We start from the raw sequence: 22,670 nt of genomic DNA on the forward strand, positions 1-22,670 counted from the left end.
AATCTGTTTTTAATTTGAAAGTGTTTGGTTTGGTGCTGACTAGTTTAGGTCAAAACCATCTCCACCGACATCACTGCCTTTCTCACTGCCCTTATCAATTCCTCTCTGTCCTCAGGCCTTGTTCCAGCTGCTCTAAAGACTGCCAGAGTCAAGCCTCTTCTTAAGAAACCCTCCCTTGACCCTGCTGCTATCCAGAACTACAGACCTGTATCTCTTCTCTCCTTTCTATCCAAAACCCTTGAGCGAGCAGTTTCCAACCAACTCTCTTTCTATCTCTCCCAGAATGACCTCCTGGACCCTCTTCAATCCGGTTTCAAGGCTTCTCACTCTACTGAGACTGCACTCCTTGCTGTCACAGAGGCCCTGCACACTGCCAGGGTTTCATTCCTCTCCTCTGTCCTTGTCCTCCTTGACTTGTCTGCTGCTTTTGACACAGTTGACCATCAAATCTCTGCATGTATCAGAGACATCAGTGCTTGGATGTCTGTGCAACACCTCAAGCTCAACCTTGACAAGACAGAGCTACTCTTTCTCCCAGGGAAAGATTGCCCTCTCACAGACCTCTCCATCTCCATTGACAACACCACTGTGTTGCCCTCTTAGACTGCCAATAACCTAGGGGTGATCCTGGACAACCAGCTGTCCTGCTCTGCCTACATTGCAGCGAGAACCCGCTCCTGTAGGTTCTCCCTCTATAATATCCACAAAATTCGCTCGTTCCTTACGAGGAAAGCGGCACAACTCCTGGTCCAGGCACTTGTCATCTCCCGCCTGGACTACTGCAACGTTCTTCTGGCCGGGCTACCTGCCTCTGCCATCAGACCTTTACAGCGTATTCAGAATGGCCGAATCATTGCCCATCTTTCAGCGGAGACTAAAGACACATCTCTTCAGGTTACACCTGCACCCCTCTTGAACTAACCTATCTTCTTCCCCCTTCTTAAAAAAACCCGAATTCAATGAATACTACTTATTCCTACTGAAAGGCTTAGCTGATGAAGACTGTGCTGCACAGTTGGTTTCACTACTGTTGACAAAATGCACTTATTGTATGTCGCTTTGAACAAAAGCGTCTGCTAAATGATGTAATGTAATGTAATATGTAGCTGCCTTCTCTACACTGTCACTCATGCAGCAAAATACTGTTATGACTGTTATCAGTTTTGCCTTCAGTCAACAGTAATAATTCAAAGAAAAGGTCATGATCAGCACTTTAAGATTGCAATTAGTTTTCACAGAACCGTGGCAAACACAAGCTCGAAAATTAGCGCAAAGCTTATTGTATGGTATGAGATCCATTAAACTGTCGCTACAGGTAGCACACACCACCAACGCTAGGCCAGGTCCAATATACTTCTCCCTGTGTTACTTGAGGGATTCCCCCACCCCAGTAAACATAGTGTCAGGTCATTGAACTTTCAGTCATGTGTGTATTGAGTAAGCAGAGCAAAGCCATGTGAGGAAGACATATGGCACTAAATAAAAAGCAGATCCAGTGAGTTCATGGATTAATCCATCCATATGCGATGACATCACATATGAGGAAGTAGGACCTGGAACATTTCCACATCTCTTTTCATTCGTCAACCCCACATGATGAATGATGATATTCATGCAGCTGAGAGGACACCAGCATGGGACTCTTCCCTGTGTGACATCAAGTTAACCAGTGACAAGAAGCGTGAAGGTCGGCTGTAAACTTGGATATAGGTAAACATTAACAACTAAACCCTTCCTCTCACACATAAGGACATATAGAGAAAGGTTATCTTAGTATACCTCCAGCTGTTTGAGGTTACATGGGAGCAACATAAAATTCAGTTTGTGACTGGGTTAATACAATACTTGAGGGCCAGTTCTTAGTTTCTTCAAGGCCTAAGAGGAGGTGTCGCCATGCAAAGCCTCCACTCCTGCTTCTAGTACAGGTGTGAGTTTCTCTCACCATAGCAAGCTGCGACTAGTTCCTCGCTTGTTGTGGAAAGACTGGGCAGCTCAGATTAATGTCAAGATAGAAATGACTGACATCATGTCTTGCCATTGATCCTAAAATCAGTTGATAATTGGAGTAGGCAAAATTGCATAAAAATTGAAGTATTTACCGAACATGATTTTGCATTATGCATATAAACAGCTTTACAACAGGATCTGTCCTGTGCAGATACTACTGCTAATATATAAAAGCTGATTATTTGTATTTGATATGACAGGCAGACAAAACTAATCTTCATGTCTGTGATGTTCATAATATCCACATTGTACAGGTTTTATTACAGTATAGTTAGTTAAAAACAAACGATAGATATATCTGTTACAGTTCACTTTATTGCACAGTGGCCATTAACCGCACTGTTTGTGAGTGAGCTCTGTATTCCAATAACATCAGTATTGACAGTATTTCAGGTTCTATTCCAAATAAACATTTAAAACCTACAGGGAACTTCAGCCCTCTCAACAGGTTTATATTTGATGTTGACATTTGACTTTGACCCCAAGCGCTGCAACAAACCAGCACAATGAATGAGCTGTCACTGAGCAGGGATGGGCAGTATGGTTCAAATCAATATCACAATAATCATTAGGATATTTTTTAATATCGATGTATATCACGTTATGGCTGACATATGCAAAATCACATGTTAAATAATAAAATTATTGTTGATCCCATTGAACCAAATGGTAATGTTAGGCGTGATGTTCAAGAAAACTGAAATTTTCAAATTTTGTTGATTTAAAAAAAAAACAACATTCGCTTGTTACCATCAGCCATCAGACTTGTATGTCACAATATCCCAAAATCACCATATAATCACTATATGATTCCACTGACAAACGATAATATTGAATTATTATTGAATTATTACTCAGTGCTCTAGCACTGAGTATGGTCACTTTACAAACCTCATATTTAGACTGGAAAAAGGAGCTTTAAAATGCCACAAATGTTCTGATGTCAAAAATCCAACTGGGACATTAAGCTGCACCCGTCCCTTGTGTTTAGTCTTTAACGCCAACCCGGGATATGTCAGGGAGCACAGCAGCCTTGCTCTGTGTCTTCTTAGGTCCTGAATCACTGTCAAAGTCTTCTTCATCATCATCATCAAAGTCTCCAAAGTCATCATCATCACTGTCCAAGTCATCCAAGTCCTTCTTCCTTAGCCCACATCCTTTCTTCTTCTGATTACCATCTTCTTCCTGCTTGCCATCTTCTTCCTGCTCTTTCTCGTCTTCTTTTTGTGAGTTTATCCTACACAGATAAAAAACAAAATAAAGGAAAGTTTAAACTGGTGTATTGTTTTCTTGCACTCTTATAATACCACATTGGAGAAAATCCTCCGTCTGTGCTCTAATTGTCAGCATGCTTGTCCTTAACCGAGACTTTTCCCAGAGAGATCAAGAGGGTGATAGATGGGAAGGAAGGGATGCAGAACATTTGAATGCAGCCAATCTGTGAGGGAGGCATGGAGTGGGAATGAAATAAAGATCAAAGTGAAAATGCTGAGAATCAGCACTAACCCAATTCTGTTGTAATGTATCTCATCTCCACAGGATGGCGCACTTGTTAAAGGAATGTACTATATGTGGTTGTGTACAAGCAAACCTGAAAAAATATCTAGCTTCATGAAATGAAAAAAAATGAAAATAAAATAAAATTCTATGCATATATACACACACACACACACACACACACACACACACACATAATATATATATTTCTTCCACCCTCCAGATACAGAACATTTATTTTTACCCATTTCATCTTTGTCCAATGACAATACACATTGTGATATGAATGGCCTCTTTTCAAGTCACTGATAGTAATGTGGAGAATAACAATACTATGCAGTTGTAGCATGGCACATTAAACAGATATAGGTTTTAACTCGTCAAATAGCAACAGAAATGGCTAATTTATGTAAGGTCAGAACACAAACTGACTTCAGAGCCATTAATCCTGTGTATGTTCTTGGATGAATCAGAATCCCCTGTTCCCCAGCAACGCCTGTCAGCTTAACCCACTCTATGGCATCTCTCTCACACACACACGCACACACACACACACACACACACTGCAAGAGAGAGAAAAAAGAACAAAGTCATACTCTCTCTCTCTCTCTCACACACACACTCTAAAGCAGGAGCACTTACGGAATGACGATGTCCTCTTTCTTCCCACACTTGGCGCAGAGCTCTAGCTGAAGGGAGCAGGGCTTACAAATGACGTGATACGCATCCTTCACAGCCTTTTGAGAACACTTTACACTGAAATAAGAACAGACACACACACACACACACAGTTGAAACAACCCCGATTATCAGACAGCATTTGCCATCACTCCCCCTTCCACCACTTTTCCAATTCATCAGAATTTTACACCTTTTTTTTTTTTTTTTTTTTTACACCTTAACTGTTCCACTAACAGATCAGACCACTTCAGACGTGGGGCGACCCTTTCTCTTGATCAGTTAATTACAGGAGAGCAGAAAGGATGCTGCCTCCATTGTGTGTGCACCAGTGAACTCACCATTTTCTGGGCTGTGTTAGTGATTTGTATTTGTTGTACTTGACTTTCCACTCCAGCACGTCCTTACAATGTTGGCAGAGCCCATCATGGGTCTTCGATTTTGCCTTCTACAATTAAAATGACAGGAGCACATAGATAATGTAAAGAAACGTTAGAAATTGTTTTAGATAAGGCTACTATGCCTACATTACAAGATGAAATTGTTGATCCTTAAGGGGAAGTTGCAGCGACGAATAGAGGTGTAGGCTGGAGAAAAAAAAAAGAGTAAAAATAGGTAATAAAGGAGTAATATGTATAAATATAAAAACAGATTGCATTGTGCGTCTCTAAACCCTTCCCCACGATGCTAAAACAAAAATCGCTTAAGGATAGCTATTGATTACAATTGCCAATAGTTATTAACTCGAAACCTGAAACAAGGGCTGTATTAGCTGAGTGATAATAGGCCTATAACTTAATGTATTAATTCACAACCTCTATGTTATTTAATAGTTAGCTAAGTATCAGTAGACTGGCTAACCACGCGACTGTTACTTCAAGCCTTTTCACATACTTTCACTTGCACAGTCGCTCCATATTTGTCGTTTCTGAAGCCACTGCTGTTTTGATGCTTCTGGCCCCGCGACCGAGATACGTTACCTTTTTGAGAACTCATCTTATTTACTAGTTAGTAACGCATGTTTTCTCATATAAAACAAAACTTCCTAACACAAGCCATGCCGAAACACTGACCCGGAAGGATTATGGACAATTCGTGAAACGTCATTAAGGTCAAAACTTGAACCCTCCGCTTTTCTCGACAGCGGTAAAAGTAAAGTTAAACAGGGAGCTGCCCATCAGATAAAAATACATTTCTTTCCAACACTCTTTCACATTTTGAAAAAATATTTTACGTATAAAATAAATACATATACATCAATGATGTCACTCAATACAGAAAAGGAAACGCCTCGAGTGATACTGATTGGGCTTTGCCTTTCAATAGTAATTTCCGATAGGCTTCCTAAAGAGTCAATCAAAGAATTACGTCATCACTTTGCGGTTTCGACAAAGACCACTCATAAATATCAATACGTCATACTATTGGTGGGTACGTTTGACCAGCCTCTTGACTATTGGTTCACACAGCTGTCAATCACCACATCTCCTTCCCTAGAAGCTGAAGACAACAAGTGAAGTGACAATCGCAGCGAAAGCGATGTTTCAGAGGCAAGCAGCACCCTTGTGAACCGTTTGGCAAACCAGCACAGCCATCAGGCAAGCATTGACTTAATTTTAGACCTTTGCTAATATTACCCATGTCAGCGTTTTGTTGTATAGATTTAAACGTTGTGAATGAATCAACGTCGTTGTCGTTCAGGACCATATGAAGACCGAGCGAGCGGAAGAAAAAGAAACGGTAGTTTTTGGGGTTGTCTGGACCGGAGGACCTAGCAGTAACGTTAGCTAATAGTAACTCACGGCTGCGGTGCCAAGAAGGATATACACACTCAAAGTGACACCGCCAACGTTAGCTTGCAAGCAGACGACACGAACAGAGGATAATCTGGCCAAGGATAACCTTGTCAGTCTCTCGGTGTCAAGAAGAAGATAAATTCATTGGCTTGGTGTGAAGATAAACCGAACAACCGTAACGTTAGCCAATATTGTCATCTCAAAATAGAAAGAAAACAAAACAAGCGTCCAGCCACCGTCCAGGTAACGTTAATGTGATGGTTCATATTTTCATCAATATCACACACACACACACGTACACAAATGCACGTTTAGCGTTGCTGGATAATTAACCATTCACACCTGTCAAAATGCTGTCATTGCATTGTAGATTAAATTCGCACAGTTGTAAAGTAGCCTACATTCATTGTAATCTCGTTGAACAGATTGCTCCCTGCACCACCATATTACAGTGCAACAGTGTTAGGGTCCATTCTGCCTCCATGGCAAAGAGATTATGGATTATTCTGGGGAATATGTGAAATAAACAGCCTCTACAATTAATTGTGCTGCGTGCTCCATTTTGGTTGTTAGACCTTGCAGCAGAGTAGCATTCATAGATTAGCTGGATCTGACACACTCACATGCACTCTTTAATGTATCATTTCAAGTGCCTTCTCTGGGAGTCATAGGAAATACAAGCCACAGCGCGTTGTCAAACCTTGACACAGTGAGCCATTTCTCCCTATTCACAGAAGGCATGTGTAGTTCACAGAGTATAGGGTCAAACTACAAGGCTGTCTCCAGAGGCACAAAATGACATAATGAGCTTGCAAGGCATTCCAGGAAGACCATAAGATTATGTCATCTTGACCAACCAGCTTTGGTCTCACCAAAACCAGTTCCGCAGACATCTCTATGTTTGGTACTACAAAACAAAAGCATCCTTAACATCTAAAACATCTAAAAGAGAGCCTTGGGTGGGGGTACGGGTGTGGGGGATGAAAGAGGGAGGCTTTTTAGTCAATACTGTCTGAGTGGCTGCGGAGCCTTGAGGCAGACGGAGAACAAATACTCATCAGCAGGACTATATCTTTCCAGTGATCTTGGCTGAAGAGAGGCCATACATTCAGGGGAAGGGAATCAATAGTGAGTGTATAAAATAAACAAAAAGAAGAAACTCTGAGCAGGCTCCAGGCCCGGGAAGTTCCTCCTTTTCCACTTAACAAAGACGACTGTTTATGTGTACAGAGAGAACATCATTCAATAGTGCGGCTGCATGTATTCACTGTAGCTTGTGGCTTTTCCTTGTGATCAATCAGCAGGGGATGCAGGGACAAATTAGTTGGTTAAGAGCCCAAATCTTCTGTTTGAGAGGGATAGAGTTGTGTTTTTAGCATCCAGTAAGGCAGGCTATGAGAATGATAGAGAGGGGAAAAAAACAAAGGAGAGAAATGGTGGCGCTAAATATCAAAGTGGCCATCAATAACTCATTCTGTGGTTCTGCCTGACTGATCACGTTGATTCCTTGCCTCCTGGATGTTTTCCCCCACACTTGCCTTCTCCTTCAGCTTAATGTCATTCTGTCTCTCTCACTCCCTCACTCTTAATTCCGAAAGGCAATAAAGTTCACAAATGTTTCTACTGCTAACACCATTCCCCGCTCTCCCGCTCCACAGTGTTTTGAGGATGAACCACTTATCCCTCAGCGAGCTATGTTGCCTGTTCTGCTGCCCGCCGTGCCCCAGCAAGATCGCCTCCAAGCTGGCCTTCCTGCCCCCAGAGCCCACCTACAGCCTCATGTGTGACGAGAGCGGCAGCCGCTGGACCCTGCACCTGTCCGAGCGCGCCGACTGGCAGTACTCGGCCCGCGAGAAGGACGCCATCGAGTGCTTCATGACGCGCACCTCCAGAGGGAACCGGATCGCCTGCATGTTCGTCCGCTGCTCGCCCAGCGCTCGCTACACGCTGCTGTTCTCCCATGGCAACGCGGTGGACCTGGGCCAGATGAGCAGCTTCTACATTGGCTTGGGCTCACGGATCAACTGTAACGTCTTCTCCTACGACTACTCTGGTTACGGGGCAAGCTCTGGGAAACCCTCGGAAAAGAACCTGTATGCTGATGTAGACGCTGCCTGGCAGGCGCTCAGGACACGGTAAGGAGAGAGGGTGGGATGGATGGATGGATGGATGGATGGATAGAGGAGGGGGGAGGAGAATTTGTACACGGATGTCAGTGCAGCCTGGCAGGCATTCAGAACCTGATGATAAGCGACGGATGGATGAATGGATACTATCGATCGATAGTACTGAATGCGTGGATATTAGAGTAATAGAATAGTCTGTATTATGGGTGAACATATAGATAGAGGGGAGACAGGAGAACCACAAATGTGTCTTCTCAGAACATGGTAATTAGGGGCAGAAGGATGAATAGAAGGATGATAAATAAAACCTAAATGGTGATGTAGACGATGCTTGACAAGCACTCAGAAAATGGTTTATGATTTATGCCTCATGCGCACTTCGAGGGGGTGAACCAAGGACCTGCTTCTGGAGACGGTTTGAAAAGCATCGCTCGGCTTTAGCTTGAACACCATGAATGGTTGTTGAGACGTTATCCTCTCTATCACATATTGTAGTCTTGCATACACTGTGTGACAGTTCAGCGTCTTTATACTCTCAGGTTTGGTTTAGTTAAATGCTCCTTCTAATCTTTTCTCTACATCTTGGGAAACATGAGTGACGTTTTCAACTCTGTAAGCAGTGAGGAAAGAGTCATTGACAGCTTTGCATTGGTGAACATTAAACTGGTAAGCGTTCTGTTTTTCACATCGTGTGAATGTGTACAGTCATGGGAAAATTGCAGAAGTCACAAAATTAAATGTTTCCAAAACATTAGGTGTTAGGTTAGGTCGGCCTTCACCCAAAGTAAAGGCACGAATTTGTTGCAAAGCTGTATCCAAGGAAAATGTACAAAAATGCATTAGATATTACAGTTTCATATAAGCTGTCAGAACCCAGCAAGTGAAGAAGGAACAGCTGGATTAATAGAGGAAGGAATGTAGAGTCAGAAGAAACTGGGCTGTGATAGATTGATAGAAAGGAGGAGTGACAGCAGGATAGATGAGGATAGAAGGGGGAACCACAGAGGCATGGAGGGATAACAGTTGAAGATGTGAAGGGTCTAGAGAGGAGCTGGGTGGAGGGTTTAGATTAGACTTGATAAAATCATGGGTGGAGGAATGCTATTTTAGTAGGAATGACATGATGTTCCTGTAGGCAGATGAAGTGAGCGCGGTTTCTTCGCTGATGTTGGCTAGCCGTATGCAGAAAAACTGTGGGCGTGTGTGGGCTTTCCACCTCATCTTTTGGCTCTGCAGGCATGGAACCTGCCCCCCCCTCCACTCCTTCCGTCTGTCCGTCTGCCCAACCCCATGTCCCTTCATCTTTCTTCCGTCCATGTATCAGAGGCTCTGCTGTGTAGCCTTGCTCATCCTCCCTTTTCCTCCTCTCTCTTTCTTTTGTCCTCTCTGACCTCCTCCCATCCCCCGCTCTCCTCTCAGTCCATATCTTTGTAGCTGGCTTACTGGCAGAGCCTCTCTAAGTCCCAGGTGGGATCCCACCAACATACACAGAGACACAAACACAAGACACACATATTTTCTCTCTCTCTTTCTCTTTCTCTCTTTTCTCTCTCTGCATAAACACAAAGGCACACATACACACACCTGTCCTGTCAGAGGACAGGATGTAGAGTGGGCAGTGGAGTGTGTGTGTGTGTGTGTGTGTGTGTGTGTGTGTGTGTGTGTGTGTGTGTGTGTGTGTGTGTGTGTGTGTGTGTGTGTGTGTATGTGTGCACACGCGCATGTGTATGAAAATGACGTGTCCACTATGTTTGTGCCTTTTTGTTTATGCGGAGTTCTGCGGATGAGGGGGAAATAAAAGTTCATCCAGTAGGCCTAGTTGTTGTTGTTGTATACTTCCTGCTGGAAGACAAACAAATGACTCTGAGAGGGCAAGAGGGGGAACATTCAGGGAAACAAAAGGCACGGAGGGAAGAGAAGAGCCAAAACAATGTGAATCAGAAGGAGGAGAAGTGGAGTGTTGAATGCTCATCCTGAATGAATGTTGACGCAGGTCTGTGTTCTTCACTTGGTAAATTAACGTGTCAACACTGCAGAGACTAAAAAAAAACCTGATAAATGTCATTGGGAGGGCCACCGCTAACAAAATGTTACTGTTGGTTTGTGTTAAACAGCTGCTTAATGACCTTCGCCTTGACTGTCAGTACTTCTTTATATGTGCCACTTTGTCCCAAACTAGCTTCCAGTGCACAGAATATAGTGAGCGGTCTCCTCTGTAGCAGATGCCTTCCTGGTCTTAAATAAGGAAGTTGGCGAGCTAAACAGGAAACTCATTATCATAAAGATTCTATATACAGGAAATAGGCCACTGCTGTGGAGAAAAACCTGCTTTTCTGGTGGCCAGACAATTACTAGCTGTGTGTGTGTGTGTGTGTGTGTGTGTGTGTGTGTGTGTGTAGGTAGGTGTGTGTCTGTGTGTGTGTGTGTGTGTGTGTGTGTGTTATCCAGCACAATTCACATCTCTGACTCTGAAACCTTTTTGTGTCTTTTCTCTTCCTATGCACATTAACACACTGTGTTTGAGAGAAACGGGACTATGTGTATAGCTGCTGTGTTGTCGTGCTCTCTTTGTTTGCCTTAATTTCTTCTTCTTGTCCGACTCGTCTCTTTTGTAGTTATACCATGGAACCTCTTGCTCCCACACACAGTCGTGACCGGCGCAGAAAATTAGCTTTGAAATTTCATTGAATCTCTGCAGAACAGAATCTGGCTTTATCAAGTTATGCTTGATTGCTCTTGATTTTTGTGTGTGGGGGTTGAACCCTCACTGTTGGCTACTATTTTCATGGAAGCTCAGTCGTGAAGTCTCTTTGTGTGTGCTTTTCAGACACACTGCCCCGATTGCTGCCTCCTCTTCCCTGTCTGATTCTTTTTCTGCACGCTGTGTGGCCTGGCCTCTGCGTTCATTGGCTGGTCCCCAGCTCCAAAGACTTTGATTGGAGGAGAGTTCTTCTAACTGCTAAATCTTTCTGGTGTTGAGTCATTTTGAATTCAATTCAGAAAGCTTTTGTTATCAATCTAGCGTATTGACAGAAAATGGGTCTTTTTATATTGTTTGTCTCAGTCTTTATGGGCTGCTAATTGATGTTCTGCATACAGCCTTGAGGTCTTGAGCCTGCATTCAGCTGCAGAAAGCAGCCAAGTCACACTTGACAAACTTGATAACCAGGGGTTGGATCCCTTTCAACTGTAACCTAAGGCCTAATAAAGAGTATGATCTGTCTCAATTACTTTGACATTGAGTTGATAAGCAAGTTTGTCTGCTGTAGCTTACAGTACAGACAGCACCTACTGTAGTACAAACACATATACTCACACATGCATCACTCAATCTGTTTTTGTGCCTGAAGGCTGCCGTAATCATTGCTTGATTGCTTTTTGCGTGGCACACTTATTATTCCATACCTGATTTCAGAAGAGCATGAAAGCAGACAGAAATGCAATTGTGCACCATAACATGGGCTTTTATCTCATACACCAATATCCCTTATCTCTGATTCCTGTTGGCTAAAACGGTTGTCGTTAACCAACAGGTAAGTTGGTTCAATGTTTTTGAACTTTGAGTGCAGCGTGATGCGCAGTCCTCGCCACTTGGGTCCATGTAGGCCCGCACAAAATCTAAAATGTGAACATAACTTGACTATTATATAGGATCATAATTTGTTGGCATGTGTTAGTGTATAATAATGGCAGTAATATTGATATTTAGTCATGCAATCCTCAACTGTTGTTTGAAGTAGGCTAGGCTCACCCTTGCATAACAGCACTAAGACTGTAGTCACGTCCAAACTGCCGCTAACTAATTTGCCTAGGCCAACTAAGCATTTACACTCATGTCAGACAAGGTGATCATTTGCCTACTTGTGTCAGAGACGATAGAGCTTTCAGAGTTGTAATAGCTCTAACCGGCTTTTGTGTGCCTATGCATGATGTGAATCAGCCACTTGTCAGCAGAAGGGAGCGCAGGTATTGGGTCTTCTCTCAGGAGTATCCCAGTCACCCTGTCCGAACCCAATGTAGGATAAAGTCTTGGGAAAAACCTTTTGAAGATCAGATGAGGGGCCTCCAGGAACCAGGACATGACTTGAGATTCACAAGGTTTCAACTTATGTGTAGAAGCGTATGTGCAGGTATCCCGTGCCTAGCTGTCCCGTGGTTTACGATCCCTCAGCGATATTGAGTTAGTCTATAAGCTACCCTCTGGCTGTCAAACTAATGACCAGTGGAACTGGGTTAGGTGACTGAGCACTCTTTGTTCTTTCTCAGCAACGCCTCGTTACGCACTCGTACAGTTGGAGTCACACCGTCAGGTCTACTAAGTACACAGATTCACACAGTGAGGCCCACTCATTAGTACAGCTATTACGTTAGGTCTATACGCAGTTAACATAGGCCTACAGGCTACTTTTTAGGATTAGGTCAAGGACAGAACTATCCCATACAGAGTTGGCCTCACACACAGACCTGGCTGTCTTGTATCACATGCCTATACTCTATAGATAAGAGTGCGCATTTTGCATATTTGTATTTGGTCTTGGGCTGTGTGTGTAGAGCACTATTTAATCTATATCAAAAGGTAATGTAGACTTAGGAGACCTAAGAGTAGTCTTAAAAAATTTATATTGTAACTAATTTCACAGCTACAGTATTAAGTCAGAATTACCATAATATCATATTTTGTCAGCTGTGCTGCCCAGTGTCTCGCCATCACATTCGAGTGTGTTGTAATGTTTAGATAAGCAATGTTTTTATGATTATTGCTTTTTGAAAGTAAATGTTTAAGTTTATACAGTATTTTATCAACTGGTGTCAGACTTGATGTGTAGCAGATGATTAATGTATTTTTTAATTTTAAATTTCAAAGGAAAACTAAACATTACATACAGGACAGTACACAGTACATTTTACAGTACTTCTACACCTTCACCCCCCCACCCCCCTCCAGCTGCAGATTATTACTGTGTCATGATAAATTCCTTGCAAGATTGTGTGTCTTTTGGAGATCATAGGAATGCTAATACCAATTATGTCAGGGAAAACATGTCACTTAAATTGCAAGTCTGAATCCCCATCATGTCATGACACTTATTATTTTGGGGGAACACCATCCCACTCATGCCGCTGCTTGAGGAGTGCTTAAAACAAAAGATGTCTGAATAATTCTGCTATTACTGTTTGCTGCTTATTTTCTGTTTGGCTTAACTGCCTGTGACTATGCCTGATGGTGTCTGCACCTAACTCCTAATTGAGTGTCTGTGTGATAGAAAGAGGGCACAACCCAGCCTTTTAACCCTGACGCTGAACATGAATCAACTAGATTGTGTTTATCACATCAAAAGGCCTCTCTGCATGGCCTCGCTTTAGTAGACTGTCTACATCCCTCGTGCATGGCTCTCATGTTAGATCAGACGCACTGCCTGAAGAAGAGAATGGCCCTCATATCTCTCTCTCTCTCTCTCTGCCTGTGTCACTGTCTCAGTGTCTTTCTGTAATTTTTCAGGGTTTTTTAGAATTTTAGATTTTGAAAACGCTGACAAATCTACCTCCTCCCGAGTGTCTACATACTTGTATAGCCTGTTTTACTGTTCTCCTTGGTCATATGAAAGTGGGCAGCCAATTGGCGTTTAGCTAACTGTTACCCGCACCTACTTGGCCAGATTCTGGAGCCTAAAACCACACCGACACACACACTCTCTTTTGTTCAGCTGTGGGAGGAGAGGAGAGGCACTCCCTTCACCTGAGCAGTAAGCCGGTCAGATGATTCAGATATTATATGAGTCAGCAGGTTCACACACACGCGGCCTCCATTATAATACTAATGATTGCGCATACTGTCAGTAGGAGTGAGTGTGTGTGTGTGTGTTGTGTGTACCATTTGCTCAACTACTATCACATGGAGAGAGAGCGAGGAGGAGAATAGGGTAAAAGTTATTGACTGAGGAGAGACAGAGAGAGTAGGACCAGCTGACAGAAGCCATCAGCCCATTTCCTCTCTCTTACATACACTGTGTGTGTGTGTATTTTCCACTACAGAATAGCGCTGTATCATTTTCTTTTCACTCTGAATTGGAGGCGGGCCAGCAGTCAATCCTGCTAGTCTAATATTGACTGGTAGCCTAGCAACCGATTTCCAATGAGCTTTCAGACTGAGGCCTTCCCATACTGTGGGCAATAAAAACAAACAAAAAACCCTCACATCCTGGTCAATCATCGTATTGATCAGAATCAAAACGTCATCCTTCTTCTCTGCCATTAACACACAAATACTCACACACAGACACACAGAGGGGCAACCCACTGTGTAGATGAATTCTTTTCTTTCCCTCTCCTGTCATCGGCTGATCGGGCCAGTAGACAAAGGCTGCTGTGTCTGTCTAGTCATTTGGGTGGAGTGCAATAACTCACCTGGCCGACCTCCTTAAGCACAGAGACAGGAACCAGGCCTAGTGATGGTATTTGCTGGGTACACAACGAGCAAGTCTACAAGTGTCCTGGCTCTCTCATTCTCACCGTCTTAATCTTCCATTCATTCTTACTGACTTTAGTGAAAGGTGTTTGAACATTGAGCTATTCACTGTGATCTCAGCTCAGCTGTTTTGTTTACAAATGTGAATAGGCAAGGACACAGTGGGAGGAAATGAGTGGAAAGGTGCAAAGCACAATAAGAGATCATTTGTAAAGGCTTCACTAAAATATCCCGCTGCTGTAGTACAGATGGTACGCCAATCTATGAAAAAATGACCATACATATGTTTAGGATTTCTTAAAATATCATAGTGACTGCTGTGCGATATTTTTGGTCTGCAGGGAGCAAGAGGTGGGCAGCCGAGAGAGAGAGAGAGAGAGAGAGAGGGGGGGGGGGGGGCGAGAGAGAGAGAGAGAGAGAGAGGATGTGATGCATAATAGATTGGATTTGTGTCAGGAGACTAAATTGATGAAGGTTTGGGGGAGGGGTGTAACCACAGAGCATGGCTGGCTGTGGCTAGGTGAAGTCTGTTTGAGCTCAAATTCAGTGGAGTAAACAGTGGAGTAGTGCTAGCCTGTCCGAGGATTCATCCTGTGTCCAGTTGGGCTGGTCAAGGCCTGCTGTGGTACGCTTTAACACTAGTGCAGCCGCAGATCTGGCCTGCGCCCTGTCATCCCAGACAAGCTGTTTTTTCTTTACATTGCCTTTGCATTCCCTGGATTAGTTTCAGCAAAAGCCACAACGGTTGATAGAACCAGAGGGGGCAGGGTGCAGCAGTGTAGGATGGTGGTTAGAGGACGCTGTCTCGTGACTGGAAGGTCACAGGTTCGATCCTCGCATCATCCACTGTGTTCATAAGCGTGTGTCCTCGGGCAAAACACCCCATACCCGCTCAGTCACTCCGGATAAGAGCATTGGCCAAATCCCTAAAACGTAAAGATGTAAGTAGAGCATGTTCAGTTTGGTTTGGCTTTGCTGCGCTTGCTATCCTATATTATATAGCCTGATGTGCCGTGAGTAAGCTGTCAGATGGTTTCAATTTACCATCCCCATATCAACATTGCATTGGCTGCACAGTGTTGTGACATCCTTGTGGTGAGTGTGTTTGTGTGTCTTGGGATTGGCCAGGCTGTAGTGGCCTGATATCACTGATATGGAGGAGAACATGAACAAGATAAGCATTATCCTTTTAAAGATAAAGGTCTGCTCTAGGCCTGCACTGTTTAAACTGTTCATAACAGATGACAACAAACATGCAAGACTACAATGACAAGACAAGCTCTAATCTTTGACTTGAAGTTATCAGGCCACAGCTGGAGGCATTGCTGTCCCCCGTTCAACTTTAAGATGGGGTTGTGAGGTCCTAATAGGAGCAAAGTCACAAGTAATTCAGAATCCATTAAGATCCAAGGCTGCTTGTGAGCAGCCTTGGATCTTAGTGTGTGTGTGTGTGTGAGTGTGGAAAGTAAGCAACCAAACAACTGATTTACTTTCATCTCTCCTGGGCGGGATTAATATTGAGCATCAGCCCGTAAACCATGGTTAGACTTACCAGAATGGCACAGTCATCTCTGAAGTGTTTTTTTTTATCCTGGGTTCTGAGAAAAGACTGTATGACCTATCCTACTTCCTCTCCAACCAGTTTGCTGACCTTTCACCTTCCCCTCAAGCTATTGTTCACAGCTCAACAGGAAAAGTGGGGTGGCTTTTACTGCAAGACCACTGTCCTTTAGCCCAGTTATCTGCACCTTAGCTAGCAAGCCGAGAAGGGGCTGTTAGCGCTTTCTCTTTCAGTTTTTGTTTTTTCATCACATGAACACTGAACCAGATAAAGGTGGAAATCAGCTATCCGCTGTCATCAGGCAAGAAGATTATCGTTGGGATCGAGGGCCTCCTGCACATCTCTTGTGAATTCCGTGTTCACAATGATTAAGCTTTTGTTTTTATGATGACAATATATTTCAGATTACACAGCACACGATAGGTCATATACCCATAGTGGCATTTACCTGCAAAGAAATAGTAAAAGTTTGATTTTTTTGGAAGCTGTTGAACACATCAGCCCCACTTTCCTTCATCTCTCTTAAACCTCCAAATTGTTGGTTAATATTATTATTATCGAGTCAGGCTTTCAGTCCATGAATTGTGTGTACTATAACATATTCAGCCAACCTCCACGGTTAATGGTGATCTAACACCACAGCAAGCCTTTCCCATGCCGTGCCAGTATTTTTCACCCCTATTTATACTTTGTGAAGGCCAGCTCACACACCAACTGTAAACACTTCTTCCTACATTGCTGCTAAATGACTGTCCACAAATTTGACACTGTGTGTGTGTGTGTGTGTGTGTGTGTGTGTGTGTGTGTGTACATTTCCATGTCCTAGCTGAAGTGGATCTGCTAAGATTGAGATTGACTCTTACACTTGAGTTAGGCCTAAAGCCCTTTATGGCAGTACATCACTGCAGGCGTTCCTTTGCAAAGGTTGTGTCAGACTTGTGATTGTAGAGTTCCTAATGATAATAATATATCACAGCACTGTTGCGGTTGTGTCAGACTTTGGTTAATGCATTGTTCATCACAGCGTGTTATTGTGCTTCAGTGGTAGAGGCTATGCTAAGCCTGTAATGCTAGTGTTCCTAATTATAATAGTAGAGTAGTGTAGATATTGTGTCAGACCTGTTAGTGTTGTTTACTGTGCAATGTCCAGCAGTGGTAGAGACAGCGATGCAGTGTTCTCGGACTAAGTTTCAGGTCGTCAGCTGACTGCCTGCTAGAGTGGGTCACGTTCTCCATAATCAGCTGTGGAATGTCTTCTCTTCCCTTTTTCCCCCCTCTCTCTCTTTCTCCCTTACCCCAGTGTCACCATCCATGTCTCTCTCTCTCTCTCTCTCTCTCTCTCTCTCTCTCTCTCTCTCTCTCTCTCTCTCTCTCTCTCTCTCTCTCTCTCTCTCTCTCTCTCTCTCTCTCTCTCTCTCTCTCTCTCTCCTAGTTTTGTTCTCTGCTGTGTTCTAGTCTCCCCTCCGAGTCACGGCGGGGCTCCAGTGGTGGTCTTCTGTTCATCTGCTTCGGGAGGCAATAGAATGCCAAATTCAGTGGACCTTGGCTGTATCACGTCTGTGTGTGTGTGTGTCTGTGTGTGTGTACGGGCGCTTCTTTCAGAAGGCCATATAGGTTAATCGGTGAATCACTGTACCATGACGTTTTATCTGATAATGGAGTGTGAGTAAGGCTTCGTTGGCACACAGGTGTGTGTTTGCTTATGGAGCAGCATGGAAATGGGAGAAACATGGGGAGACTAATTGGGAGTTTTAGTGTCCTTACTATGTGCTGTAACACAATTTTAACTAGAACTTATAATTGGGGAAAAAGCAGAGCGTCATAGTTACAACAGGGAGATAATGGTTCCTTTCCGTAGTGATGGTGGATTCCAAAATACAAAAACAAACAAAAAAAAATACAGCCACTCTCACTATTTTACCAGCCAAAATGCTTTAAATAATAGAAAGGGTCTGATTGGGTGCCTGCCAGCGTCTGGTACCATAGACAAGCTTACCACTTGGCCGGTGGCTAGTGTAAATCCCCCCCCCCCCCCCCCCCCCCCCCTTCTTGATCTTGAGTGAAACCGTGATATTCTGACATTCTGTGTCCTTCTCCCAGGTATGGCATCCGTCCAGAGAACGTGATCGTGTACGGCCAGAGCATTGGCACCGTGCCCTCCGTGGACCTGGCTGCTCGCTACGAGAGCGCCGCCGTCATCCTCCACTCCCCGCTCACCTCTGGCATGAGAGTGGCCTTCCCCGACACCAAGAAGACCTACTGCTTTGACGCCTTCCCAAAGTGAGTGTACTGTACAAACAGATGGCGAGTGACGTGCGTGAAAATACAAATAAACGTGCTGCACACATCTATTAAAAGGCCCTACCCACTCCCTGCACAGTTATATAAATACACAGAGGAACACGTGCATTTAAAACACTGCATCGTGTTGCATGAATTTGCATTAACAAAGACACACATGCACAGACAAGCAGGCTAAACATGCACTCATAAATGAACAAATGTGTCAGATGAATTCAGAGAGTCTTTTTCTATGAATGAGTCACAGCGCTTAGTAAATATGCTCAATAGCTTCCTCTGGTGGTCAGTAGGCAGACTAGCTGCTCCTTTTCTCCATTACTCAGAACTTTCTTCTCCTCTTTTGCTTGTGGTGCATTTTCAACATCTGTCGTTAGTTTTTTGCACAGTTTATTATTACACTCACCCAACCCAAGTCTTCCTTTTCTTCCTTTTCCTCTTTGTCTTCACATGTTCTGTGTGTGCATGCGTGTTTGCGTGTGTGTGTTTATCTCTCCCTAACTGTCCGTTTCCTTTTCCTCCCCACCTCAAAGCATCGACAAGATCTCCAAGGTGACGTCACCGGTGCTGGTGATCCACGGTACGGAGGACGAGGTCATCGACTTCTCCCACGGCCTGGCGCTGTACGAGCGCTGCCAGCGGCCCGTGGAGCCGCTGTGGGTGGAGGGGGCCGGACACAACGACGTGGAGCTGTACGGACAGTACCTGGAGAGACTCAAGCAGTTCGTAGCGCACGAGCTGGTCAACTTGTAGAGGAGCGGGACGAGGCGGGGGCGATGGAGAAGAGGGTGGAGAGGGAAGCGGAGGAGAGGGCAACCGTTCACAGCACCTGGAGCGCTTTAAACAGTCCTTAGCCCGCAGACTGGTCAATGTGTAAAGGATTTTTAAGAGAGGTGGGGTGACAGAGAAGAGGTGTCATGTTTTTGTCTAAGAACAAGAAGATGCAGGTAGAAGCGGTGTGTCGCTGTGTAGTGCTGAGTCTGCGGAGACAGACTTCTCTCATCATCCAGCGCCTCTCCACCTCGGAAGCCCTATTCCCCCGGGCCGGGGGCCTGCCAGTACCGTCCACTCCACATGCTGCAACTGTGAACTTTAAAACACTCATCCTTTGGAAACCCATCTTTTTTTGTTTTGCTTTTAGATTTTTTTGTTCTTTTTTATCATGTTGAAAATTGCACATAGTGGCAATGTGTGAATGAGAGAGGGAGCGGATATGTGCACAGCAGAACAGAGAGACAACATACTGCGTGCATACGTATGAAAGACTGTGTGAATGTGTGCGTCACATTTTTGCTGCCTTTGAGAAGGACATGGTCCGCGGTCCTTAGTGGAGACTTCTGACCAACTATTCAGAGGCTTTTGAGGTTCTGAGGAACTGGACTGGACCAACATGGATCGGACTGTCTCTAACCCAACCGACCTCCGTCTGGCTGTCAGGTCAGGTCAGGTCCTACCCACTGCAGTCACCATGGATTTCTTTTTTTTGATTATTGTTTATTATATTTTTTATATTATACATAATATTTGCACGTATCACATGTGACTGAGAACTGTACAAGACAAAACTGACATATGATCTAGCTGTGCCAGTGTTGCCAAATGTTTAGTATAATATATTGCAGAGACTTAGAACAGACACACAAAGAAGTGTACTTTGTACGAATGACATCTAGAAACATCTCCAAAGCTCTGTTAGCTGTGTAAAGACTTTTTATTATCATTCTCTGTTTAGTCTTAAAAAGGTACAATCGGCAGTTTGATGTAACAAACCACAAGAATATAATGCAAGATGGCGCTCTGTCAGCAGCTGATGTAGCTGTATATCATTGAGTAATAAGGCGTGGTGTTGCCTTGTTGCCTCACACTCCTTTGTCTTTTTAAAAAGTTTTTCCACAGTTCTTTCTTCTGAGTTTACCTTGAAATATTGTTGCTGTAAGATCAGTATCACTACGTTGTAGTCGAACTTTGTGTTTTTCAGAAAAAAGAAATGCTGGACAGTTCTGTGGACACGATATTTGACCCCGCTTTAAAAATAACAGCAACTATTCAGACTTTATAAAGCCTTGATACAGTAACTCTATTATGAAGCCCAATTTTGACACACAATGTCATTTTGTGTCATTTGGGTCTGAAGACATTAAGATATATATAATACTTACTACTATAGATCTCTCTTATGTACCTGGATCGGATCTTTCTAGATATGTCTTTTTATATGATAAAGTTAAACTACTGTGACAGCAGGTAACTGTCTGTGCTCTGATCAAGACTCATACCACTAATGCCATTCAGGACTGAACAGTGAACATCATTAACACGGTTGGTGTTGATTCATTTTTAGTTCAGGAAGTGAAGTGGATGTCCACAGTTAAAAAGAAAATAATGTTGTAAGATCACTTTACTTTAACACGTTGTGACTGAAAGCGAATGGACACCAATCCTGCTACATGTGTACTGGAAGAAATGTTTTGCGTCAGCTCAGTTGGCTCAGCATTAAAGGCTTCCACCATAGACACAACTGGAGCCTTTTTTTGCACATATATTTTGTTGTCTTAACTTTCTGTTATCCTACAGTCTGCATGGTATTTCTGGATCCATTGTTGTCTGTTGAATTGCCCTTTAATGCTGAGTGAGGCGACACAAAGGATTAGCCAGTCGCGTTCATTGTACTGAAGACTCCATTAAGGCGCTGTCGCAGCCCTGAAAAGCAAATGTCGAAGTGCTACTGCATGCCACGTACGGCTAGTCTCTCTAACGCTGTTGGCCTGTTTAACGAACACAGAACTACATATAAAATCTCAATGAGTAATTTTCTTCCAGATGTTTTTAATACCTGGGATTGTGTTCACAAAAGCGGTCAAATTATGTTGGTAAGTGACAATTAGCCAATAAGCCCATGGGTGCTATTGTAAACCTTCAGGTCTGATTATTATAGGTTGAGAGGAACTGGAGATGACTGGTGGTTGGTTGTTTTGATGTTTGTTAGATTGACCAGGATCCGTTAGGATTGGTTACTGTTGTCGTCAGGTGATGGTCTGTTGTGATGGAGAAAAAAAACAACCACTTCTTAGGGGACTCAACACAACTTCTTTTCTGTACTTAAAACCAAGGTCATGCTTTCTTTAATTTTCACTTTGTAAATAATATTTGTACTGGACATGTTTATTTTGATTTTGATTTTTCTTTCACAAGCTTTTGTCATTATTTCTCAACTGTAGTCGTTAATACTACTAACTGTTGGTATGACAATTATTAGACCAAGGCAGGCCGTTGTTTTGGCTCTTCAGATGACCTTTGTACTTCAATCCGGTCACCTTGACTGATGTCATCTTTGATTTGATTAGATTTTTTTGTATAGCATACTTCATTACAGAAGGAACTTATATGTAATAACAATATTGATTATAGTTATACTGGATGGATATAGAAAATAAAAATGGTATTTGAGAAGCAATTTAATTTCTGACTCTGTTGACCTTCGGTGGATTGAATTTCTCCCTAGGGCCCGACAAGATGGCAGCACGACATGGAAAGCTGCTATACCTGATACATAGAAAGGCATTCAGTGAAAGATAAACCATACATGTTAGAGGCACACAGTAAGCTGTAGAATTGACTCATGTTTGAAAGGCTCATAGAGAAATGCGGTATACAATGTGAAACAATAGAGTTTTCATATTTGAAAAGGGAAGGAGGCAGTCACTCAATTCGTTATTATGAATTCCACCCACCTGGGGGGAGGGGGGTTGTCAGACAGAGGCAACACAGTCATATGATAAGACACTACAATGATGTAGATAAAGATGCAGGATAAAGCTTCTTTATTTCAGCTCTGCATGATCGCTAGAGATGGGTCATATTGTACCATTACAATAAGTAATGCCATGCTGTTGCATTTGATTGTTTGGTGACAATAAAACGGTACAATACCCCCTCTAGTAATGATGGAGAGTCACCCTCTAGCAGTGACGGGGACTCACTCTTATAATGATGGGAGAGAGATCAAGTCCTCAGGACAACAGAGCATTGTTTTCCTGGTAAAGCTTGGATTAGGCTCGACTACTATATAATGGGTTGGCATTTACTGTCAACAACAGTATTATTTCACTATGCCTCTCTCCTGAGTCACGGGACCAAGAGAGTTTTAACTACAGAGTTCCTACGGGTTACAATGTTTACGGAAAATAACTTCAAAATTAGAAATGCTCTCTTCATATGGATATGCTCAAATCTGTAACTGT

General features: G+C 43.3%; 2 protein-coding genes across 3 annotated transcripts; one reads left to right on the forward strand and one right to left on the reverse strand.

The window, feature by feature from the left end:
* Window positions 1-2,302: 2,302 nt before the first annotated feature.
* On the reverse strand, window positions 2,303-5,261 carry c8h9orf85 (chromosome 8 C9orf85 homolog). Its single transcript, XM_071924722.2, has 4 exons — window positions 5,077-5,261; window positions 4,524-4,630; window positions 4,147-4,260; window positions 2,303-3,244 (listed from the first exon to the last, which is right to left on the reverse strand). Exons 1-4 carry the CDS (start codon window positions 5,176-5,178, stop codon window positions 2,995-2,997), a joined length of 573 nt encoding a protein of 190 aa, XP_071780823.2. The 5' UTR covers window positions 5,179-5,261; the 3' UTR covers window positions 2,303-2,994.
* A 431-nt stretch (window positions 5,262-5,692) lies between these two features.
* Window positions 5,693-21,879, forward strand: abhd17b (abhydrolase domain containing 17B, depalmitoylase). 2 transcript variants are annotated; one of them, XM_071923751.2, is made up of 4 exons: window positions 5,693-5,780; window positions 7,637-8,113; window positions 18,232-18,411; window positions 18,963-21,879. In XM_071923751.2, exons 2-4 carry the CDS (start codon window positions 7,647-7,649, stop codon window positions 19,180-19,182), a joined length of 867 nt encoding a protein of 288 aa, XP_071779852.1. In that variant the 5' UTR covers window positions 5,693-5,780; window positions 7,637-7,646; the 3' UTR covers window positions 19,183-21,879. The 2 variants fall into 2 exon arrangements, with proteins under 2 accessions (XP_071779852.1, XP_071779844.1); XM_071923743.2 differs by having other exon boundaries at window positions 5,725-6,221.
* Window positions 21,880-22,670: the final 791 nt, after the last annotated feature.

This window comes from Centroberyx gerrardi, chromosome 8 (genome assembly GCF_048128805.1).
Source record: "Centroberyx gerrardi isolate f3 chromosome 8, fCenGer3.hap1.cur.20231027, whole genome shotgun sequence".
NCBI lineage: Eukaryota > Metazoa > Chordata > Actinopteri > Beryciformes > Berycidae > Centroberyx > Centroberyx gerrardi.